The sequence below is a fragment of the Hydra vulgaris genome, chromosome 06 (genome assembly GCF_038396675.1).
Source record: "Hydra vulgaris chromosome 06, alternate assembly HydraT2T_AEP".
Classification (NCBI taxonomy): Eukaryota; Metazoa; Cnidaria; class Hydrozoa; order Anthoathecata; family Hydridae; genus Hydra; species Hydra vulgaris.
Window position 1 is genome coordinate 17,362,254 of NC_088925.1, and position 10,247 is coordinate 17,372,500.

General features: G+C 27.9%; 1 protein-coding gene across 1 annotated transcript; it reads left to right on the top strand.

Moving 5' to 3' along the window:
• The first annotated feature begins 643 nt into the window (after positions 1–643).
• LOC136081238 (tigger transposable element-derived protein 4-like) lies at positions 644–2,233 on the top strand. Its single transcript, XM_065798539.1, has one exon. It carries the CDS (start codon positions 644–646, stop codon positions 2,231–2,233), a length of 1,590 nt encoding a protein of 529 aa, XP_065654611.1.
• The last annotated feature ends 8,014 nt before the right edge of the window (positions 2,234–10,247 follow it).

A 10,247-nucleotide genomic window follows, 5' to 3' on the forward strand; every position in this document is an offset into this window, starting at 1 on the left:
ACTAGAAGTGAGGTTGCAATTTAATTAACCATTATGCTTCCCTAATTGATTATTCGTAATATTTTTTCATTAGGTTATCAGCGTCAAAAAAAATAAAGAAAATATTGTTTTTCGTCATAAAAAGTGATTTTTTTAAATCGTACTATAATTCAAATATATTTTTATTCAGATGTCTGTATGGGTTAACAACAATTTTATTTTAAATTTGTAAGTGTATAATATAATATATAATTTTTATTTGGCTGCAATTTATACAGTAGATATTGCTATCAATATGTTACCTATACCTATTGGGGTACATTGATCTTTGACTATGCGGGGCCCATTGATCGGAGGATCAAAGTGCCCCATAGAAGACGAAGTGCCCCATGTTTTTGTTTATAAGCAATACAGTTAAACGAATGGAATTGTATTTATAATTAAAAAAAAAACTATATATAAACAAACAATAGCTTTTAGCATTTCATTTTTTAAATCTACTTATGTTATAAGCTAGTAATAATAATACTATTATTTTATAATATCAAAAGAATAATATTTAACATAATAATTAAAAAATATTTAACAAAATATTATTATGTTGAATATTAGCATTTATTAAAAACATATGTTTTTATTGATATATTTTTTTACAGATCTTAAAATGGTTAGAAATAGAATTAAAAAAACAAATAAAGTTGCTATACCAAGTGAAACAATGAAAGTAGCTGTTAATAAAGTTTTAGAAGGAACACAACTGAATGTTGTAGCACGTCAGTTTAACATAGACAGAATGACTTTAAAAAGATATTGTCGTAAAAAGAGGCTTAATCCAAATGAAGCTTTCAAGCCTAACTACAACAATAGACAAGTTTTTACAGCAGAAGATGAAAAAAGTTTATCAAGTTATTTACTAATTGCATCAAAAATGAACTATGGCCTTTCAACTAGGTCAACGCTATTATTGGCATATGAATTTGCTTTAAAAAACAATAAGATATGCCCATCATCATGGATCAAAAACAAAATTGCAGGCATTGATTGGTTGCAAGGTTTTATGAAAAGACAACCAGAGTTGTCTCTACGAACACCTGAAGCAACGAGCTTCGCTCGATCAACAGCTTTTAACAAACACACTGTAAGAGAGTTTTTTCAAAATCTTAAAACGGTAAGAAATCGATATAAATATAATCCTAACTGTATATATAATGTTGATGAAACTGGTTTAACAACCGTTCAAAAGCCGGTAAAGGTTTTAGCTGGTAGAGGAAGCAAACAAGTTGGAAGAATCACATCTGCAGAACGAGGAACATTGGTAACTGCATGTTGTGCCTCTAATGCTATTGGAAATTCCATTCCTCCATTATTTATTTTTCCTAGGGTAAAGTTTCATGATTACATGATTAAGGAAGGACCTCCTGGATGTGTGGGATTTGCAAATCCTTCTGGTTGGATGAACTCAGAAATTTTCATAGAATGGATTAAACATTTTGTTAAATATTCAAACTGTTCTCAGGAATCTCCAGTTTTGTTACTTCTCGACAGTCATGAAAATCATATTTCTGTTAAAGGCTTGGAGCTTGCAATTCAACACGGAATTACAATGATAAGTTTTCCTCCCCATTGCAGCCATAAATTGCAGCCATTAGATAGAACTGTTTTTGGACCATTGAAAAGGTTTTACAATTCTGCATGTGATAATTGGATGGTTTCAAACCCAAGACCAATGACCATTTATGATATTGTTTCAATAGTTCGAGAACCGTATACAAAAGCTTTCTCACCATCTAATATACAGACAGGATTTAGAGTAGCTGGCATTGAGCCATTCAATTCTGAAATTTTCAAAGATGACGAATATTTACCATCATCAGTTACAGATAGAGCTGCTCCAGATACAGTTACTATCACTCCTGTCAACAACATGGAATCTGAAATGATACCAGCACATGTTAATCACATAGAGTCTGAAATAACTTTAGTAAATATTGAAACAAGTATTTTAAACAAAGTGTCAACAAGTGTTGCTTCTATAATCTCACCTGAGGTTTTAAAACCTTACCCAAAAGCATCTGCCAGAAAAAAAAATGTTAAAAGTAGGCAGTTAAAAACAAGGATCTTGACTGATACTCCTGTCAGAAATGAAATTCGTTTGTCAAAAGAAAAGAAAATTTTGAAGCAAACCAAAAATCAACAAAAAGTCTCCACAAAAGATAAGAAAGAAACTAAGAATTACTTGCTTAGGAATAAATAACAATGTAAACCAAAAGCTGCTTCACAACTTGACTTTCACAAATGATGAAATATTCTTTATCAAAATATTGTACTTTTAACAAGTTTTGTAAACTTAAAAGTTGTATTCTTATTTCAGTCTTTATATTTCAGTTCTTATAAATTTCAAGTTGTTGTAAAGTTTTAAACGTATATAAAGCGGGTAGCTTATAGCTGCTGTGATTTATACATTATTTAATTAAAAATTAGACTAGTGGGTTTAACTGCTATATTTAAAAAATAATTAAAAAATTTAGATGTATTATATGTTACACAATATTACCCTTTGACTAAATTATTTACAAGATTTAGTTATAGAAGTGTTAAACGTTTAGATAATATTACGCATATAAGATCAATGTGCCCCAAGTAGGAGATCATAGTACCCCATAGTTTGGGATACATTGATCTTTTGAGAGGGTTGTTTAAAAGTTAAAATTATTCATGTTTATCATTTTTTTAAATCAAAATATTTATATATTCCAAAAGCCAGATAGTTCTACATGTGTTTCGTAGTTAATAAGTTTTTACATCTCTTTCAGGTTCTGCGCAATTTTCAAAACACTGCTACGGCGATCAATGCGCCCCCATCTCCCCTATAGTTTGTAATAACAACAAAATCTTGTTATAATAATAAATAACAATAACATCAAAAGTAACATGGCTACCATTCAACTAGTTTCTAATTTAATGTCTCACACATATTTTCATTAGAGATACTGATTTCTAAATATTTTATTATAATGCAAATATTTTAGGTTTTATATCGAGAGATTTTATATAATGCAAAGAATTTAGAAAAACATGGAAAAATGTAGCTTAAACTGAATAAATTAAAACTACATGAACATTCTACAAAAATTTCAGCAATAAACATTTTTATAATTATAGTTTTAAATAATAATAATTTTAATAATTTTTTTTTTAATATAAATTTACATATGAATAAACAAACTGAAAAAATAGTTTTATCTCTTCATGTCAATGTTAAGTGTTACTGATTTATCAAAGTGAATGAATTTTCAAAATGAATATACTGTCACAATTTTATTAAAGTTGTAGGTTTGGTAAACATAATGCCCTTGTCAAAATTTAGCTAATTCAAAGATTTAAAACACAAATCCCAACTGAGTTTAGAGTTTTAACCCTGTGGGCACGGGACATAAAAAAGACGTCTTTTGAACAAAGACATTTTTTTTTTTGGCCGGTGCCCACAAGGAAAAATTAATGTAGAAATCAAAAACTGGGAATACATTCTATCTTTAACATATTTATAAAACTATAGATTGCCATCGAAAAAAACAATGCATAACTTTTACGTATCTGTTTTCGACTTGTTGCATTACGTTCACCATGAATAAAAGATTAAATTTATAAAATGCGTCAGAAGTTAAACAAACACTGAAAAAATTTCAAGATATGTATGTATGTATGTATGTATGTATGTATGTATGTATGTATGTATGTATGTATGTATGTATGTATGTATGTATGTATGTATGTATGTATGTATGTATGTATGTATGTATGTATGTATGTATGTATGTATGTATGTATGTATGTATGTATGTATGTATGTATGTATGTATGTATGTATGTATGTATGTATGTATGTATGTATGTATGTATGTATGTATGTGTTATTAGTTTCATTACACCAGCCATGTATACTGGGAGATAACGTTTTAGATTTACCTTTCGATGTTATCAAGATCCAATTTAATGATTAAAGCAATGTACCTAACGGTTACAATGTTTTAGTAACGATACTCAGATAAAATTAAAATTACTCTGCTATTTTCCACTTTCCTATATTTTTATTTTCTACGAGAAAAATCTTTGTAATAGTAATTACAAGCATTGAACTTTGCTGTTAAGTGTATAAGTGTCTTTGCCCTGTGACTATTTGTGGTATTTTAGACGTGAAAATGAAAACAAGACGGTGTATAGGATTTGTAGATTATTGCACAAAGATATTACAGCATGTGATCCGTACCTACCGAAGCTACACAAGCTTCATTTATGTGCTATTACTGATTTTAATTCTGTTTCATCACAAAAAGCGCAGTTTATTAAAAAACCAAAAATAATTTCAAGCCATATTTTTGATAACTTTAGAAATACGAAGAAAGTTGCTACCAAAATAAAAATAATAGAAAAGGCTTGTAAAATCATCAAAGCAGTCATTTATAAATTTAACAAAATTATTTATAATTAACGTTGTTGGAAAGTTTTAAACTACTATATAGTAGTTTAAAACTGCTTATATAGCTGCTATATAGTAGTTTAAAAACTGTAGTTTTTATATAGTAGTATATTTTATTTAATATAGCAGTTTTAAAACTGCTATATAGTAGTTTAAAAATGACTACTTTGATGATTTTACAAGCCTTTTCTATTATTTTTATTTAGATAGGAACTTTCTTCGTGTTTTTATATTTTATTTTTCACATTTTATTTTATTTTTACTCTGATTTTAATTGATTTTTACCAATGAAAATTTTTAGTTTGAATCTGGTACTACTTTCACTAAAAAAAAAAAAGTTCTCCACTCTTTTGTATCTTTAAGATTCTTTGCATTTTAAGCATGGGTATTTTTATATCTTCAAAAAAAAATATAACAAGTTTCTTAATTTTTTTTTTGTTTCTTTGTTTGTTTGTTCTTTATTACAATATTTATTATAATTTAAATAAACAAAACTTTATTACAATAATAAAAGTTAACAAGTCAAGATATCGTTAAGTAATAAATAATAAAAATAAATATAAAAAAGAACGCAGATACTCAAAGAAGACCATCAGGTCATGTCACAGAGAAACCGCTAATTGCTTGTGGATAAAAAACAAACAAAAAAATAAATAAAAAAGAATATACATTAAATATATACATATACTAATATAGATAAGGGATTTTCAAAAAATTTAAAATTTAAAAGTAGATTGGTATATTTTAAGTTGAAAAAAATGAGTTTTTTAAGATTTTGTTTAAAAGAATCAAAATTACATTCTTGAGAAAGATCTTTGGAAGTATTTAGAACTAAACTATTCCATAAAAATGGTCCGCGAAATGAAATAAAAAATTTTCCAAAATTAGTTTGAGAAAATGGTTGTCGAATTAAATTATCGTTCCTTAAAATATATTTATTCTATCTCTTTGTAAATACAAGTTACGAAAAGAAACGGGTGATAGGTGGGTCTATCATTTATACATAAAACAAAGAATAAAACATTTAACTCATATATATTGAGTGCTTTCATATCATATAAAAGAGGCTTGGCGTGAGCAAAACGGTCCTTGAAATTTATAAAGCGTGCTACATGTTTCTGTTGCGGATAGAGAGGTTTAAGTTTACTTTTATAAGTGTTACCCCAAGCAACGTTTGCATAATTAATATCGCAATGAATTAGCGAATAATATAAGGTATCTTTATCTAGAAAGTTTCTTATTTTGAATAAAATGTCTATACTCTTTGAAATTTTATTGCGCAAGTTAGCAATGTGGCTTTTCCAATTAAGATTTTCATCGATATATACACCTAAAAATCTTGTCACTAGAACTCTCTTAATAATTATGTTATCGATAAAAAGAAAGGGTAAGTTGCTAGGCATCTGGTGCTTTTTACCATAAGGATGAAAAAGAATCCATTTAGTTTTATCAATATTTAATGATAGTTTGTTTAATCTAAACCATTCGGAAATTTTGGCTAGTTCAATGTTCATATTGCTAAAAAGTGTAAAAATGTTTTTATGAGAAAAAAATAAGTTAGAATCATCAGCAAACATAATTGTCATTAGGTTAGAAGCTTTTGGTAGATCAGCAATATATATTAGAATTAGGAGGGGTCCTAATATGGATCCTTGAGGAACTCCACATGAAATATTTAACAAATTAGATGACACGTTATCATCCGCATAAACAAATTGTTTCCGATTATTTAGGTAACTTTTAAGCCAAATTAATATATTTCCAGTAATTCCGTACCACTCCAACTTTTTAAAAAGAATTTTGTGATCAATAGTACCAAAAGCTTTTGCCCAGTCAATGAAAACACCTAAAGTAAATTGAGAATTTTCAAATGAGTCAGATATATTTCTTGTAAATTGTAAAATGGCATGTTCAGTGGAATTGTTTTTTTTTTATTTATTTGTTTTTTTTAATACAATTAATATTATAATATTATATAACAAGTTTCTTAAAAGAACTCTTAAAAATAAAACTTCTTATGAAACCAATGAACATTTCAAAAAAAAATATTTTTTATCCATTTGTTGCAGTAACGACAAATTAAAGAGATAATTAATAAAATAAAAAAGAAATCAAAAAATGAGTTAAGGGAAGCGTTTAACATATAGTTCAAAACAGAGAAGGCATAAAACAAAATTAATGAATGTACTGGTGGAAAACACTATTATAAAAATGGTTAATGATTTTTGGTTCTAATATGAACCTAACTGACAAAAACACTTTTAAAAGGATTATAAAACCCTAAAAAAATCCTGGTAAAACTCTGTTTAAAAATCTTAAGGTAACCGCGAGGTTAGAATTATTTTGTTCGATCTCCAAGTATTTCCGAACTGAGAAAATCAAGTTTAAAGTTTTATATGGACCTGCAAACCAAATAACATAAAAAACGCAAACAAAAGCAATTTGTATTAATTTCCTATACAAACTACCACAGTTTCAAAGAAAATGTTTTAAAATATTTAAAAGCAAGTGTCTGAATTACTACACCCTGATTTGCAGATAGAACAATGTAATACACACATTTAAAAAAAAATACAATATTATTTTGTTTTATTTCCATTTTCTGTTGAAAAAACATAACACAAACGTATTTATTATATATATTGTGGCAAAGTGAATGTATATTTTGGCAGTCAAAGTACTGTAGGGTGCATATTTGTTTTATTAGAAAAAAAATCTTATTTTACACTAGTAAAGAAATTACATAAACATGCTATTTTGTCGAAAATTTAATTCAACAGAGAAGATAAGTAATATACAGTGGTGGCTAAAAAAATTAGAGCCACCATAAAATTTCCACATTTTTAAGATTTGTGCCAAAATTACCGATTTTGGCATACATTGAATTTCTAAATCAATTGGTTCATGAACATTTAGGTATTTTAGAAAAAAAACGGTGATAACTTTTATATGTTTTATTACAAAAAAATAAAATACACTTTATCATCTACATCGATATCAATATTTTGTATGACCACCTTTAGCTGCGATGACTGCTGCAACTCTCCTTGGCATGCTCTCTATCACATTTAAGCACTGTTTTTGAATGTTTTCGTTATGGTGCCATACTTCAATTATTCTTTCAATTTATTTTTTTCTTCTTGCCTTCTCTTCTTCTCACAAAATTGGTTTTATCCATCATGATCTCTATAGTGGATTCGTCTGAGAAGCAAACCTTAAAAGTCAAAGTTATAAAAATTAAAAAACACCATTTTTTTAATAAGTAGCCAAAATATGTAAAAGAATTCAGTTTATAAGAATGATTTTTTTCAAATATACTTTTTCTAATCATCAACAGTAAAGTGTAAATGATTTTTTGCCCATTGTTGGCGCTTTTCTTTCATAGCTTCAGTGAGCTTGGGTCTGATTGCAGGTTTACAAGCTTTGAAGCCCTGCTCTGTTAATCTTCTACAAAGAGACCCCAAAGAAATTGATATTCCTTGTTCATTAAAGATTTCTTTAAGGACTTTTTTTGATTTTCTCCTATTTTCCACCACTATATCTCTTATTTTCTCTCTGTACGTGGGGTTGTCACTCAATGTCTGCCACAGTTTTTCCTCTTTTCTGACAACAATGGTTCACTTTCCCCCATTTTTTTCTTAATTCTATCTACTGTTGCCCTAGAAACCTTACATTCTTTGCTATTTGTCTCTTGGACCTATTTCCAGCCAATATAAGACCCTGAATCAGTCCAATTAGAGGTGGTGAAATAACCTTTTGTTTTCCCATTGCTTTAAAGATAACAAAAAAAGAAGGTTAGGTTATGTTGAAAAATAAAATAAATAGAGACAAAAAAATATTAGATTTTTTAAACGTTCAAATAGAAGAAGCACTTACCTTTGTTCAGAAAAAAAAAAAAAATTTCGGTGAAAAATATGAAAATAAAAGTAATTTGTTCTTGGACTAAATATTGCTGTCAAAAATCCACGTGTATTCAAAAAACTACCGTTAATAACTCAAATGCTACTAACTTCATTACAATGCAATAAAATGTGTTGCCACTATGATAAAATAATGCCAAGATGTGGCGTAATGCATATTTGTAACATTTACTAATTGAAATCAAATAACTACGAACAATTTGGTATTTCATATACGTATTTTATGAAGAATTTAGGGCGGCTCTAATTTTTTTAGCTACCACTGTATTATCTAAACCATGTACCAAGATCTTCACAACGAAATAAAACTTTATTTATTAATTCTAATAGCATAACATCTAAAATAAATTGCACAATAAAAAGATATCTTAAAGAATAATTAGTTAACCAGCACCTCTGGTTAATCCATTAAAAACATAACATTTCAGTAAGAAGCCTATTTAACAACATAACATTTTAAACACTAAAATTTTGACAATAAAAGAAATTACTTTGAAACACTCTTATAAAATGCACTATTTACAGCAGGTTTATACTCGAATTTACTTTGAAGGGTATTGGCTCGATCATTTAAAATTTAAGCACACTGATTCAAGGCAGAAGCCATTAGTACGAATGCCATCACAAAGATCGCAGATTGCTAGAGGCTTAATTCATGCTTTTGAACAAACATCAGAAAATGAATTTCTATTGTATACATAATCTGAATGCTTTATCTGGATGGAGGGAATAATCTTAAAATTAAAATAGCCTGCAATAGTTTGAAATCCAATTTTAGACAGAAAAAAAAAATTTTTTTGAAGAGCAGGAACTGCTCATATTAAACCAAGGAGACTAAATATTTCAACAGCGAGTGCTCTATCAATTTGACTATTGATATTGTCAACTTTTTATATGCTAGAATTCCTTGGTTAAAAACTTTTGTTACTCTGACTTTTGGTTAACATATCAAAAACTAATATAAAGCGATGGGAAAATGACATGTTGTCCATAGACCAAAAATCAACAAATAAACGTGTTCATTGATATTTTGTGTGTATCTTTTTTTTTTGTTACAGACTTGCATGAAACATTTTCTCCCTTCTATTTTTATATAGCTGATCAAATTATCTTAGCTGCTTTCTCACATTCTGTGTGCAAGTTTTAAGTGCATGCTTTACCTTTAAAGTTTGTTGTTTTTCTGCAATAAAAACTTCCGCAACTACCGTTTTGATGTAAATAACTTTTGATTGGATAAAATGGAGATAACACATTATAATTTTAATTTATAAACAGGATGAAGAAGAACAAAATGCAATGTCAGGTAGAGTAAGTTAATTTTTTACTGATTTAGTTATAAAAAATAAATATTTTATCTATATAAAGAAAAAAAATTAACCTAACTCAATTTTTTCGATTTGTGGAGAACAAAATAATTCTAACCTCGCGTAATTTAAAAAAAAATCATCATCAACGATATTTCCTTACGCTGCAATGTTGATTGGTCTTAAAGCTGAAACTGAAACAAAACAACTACATAATATAATATATGCCGTTAATAAAATTGTTGGAAATATCATGGGAATTGAAACCGCAAAAAGAACGAATAATTTAAAAGTGGAAACCTCGTTCTTAACAAAGTTAATAATGTTAAATTCGGTGCATGATAAATCGAATGAAACACTTTAACGTGTGCTAAAGTTAGAGAGAGAAAGTAGAAATCTTTTTGGAGCAAATCCTCTCTTGTCACCTATTAAATGTTCTTTATGTGATATAGGTAGAATAAAAACAAAAAGTTTAGTTCATTGACTTTTGTATGACAGTGATATCCCCACTATGTATTCTGTATTACTTGCAGCCGTGTCAAAGAAAAGTCCTTCAAGATGCTACTC

What these genes read in the sequence shown, in the direction of transcription:
- LOC136081238 (XM_065798539.1), top strand. Translation starts at nt 644, where the DNA reads ATGGTTAGAAATAGAATTAAAAAAACAAATAAAGTTGCTATACCAAGT.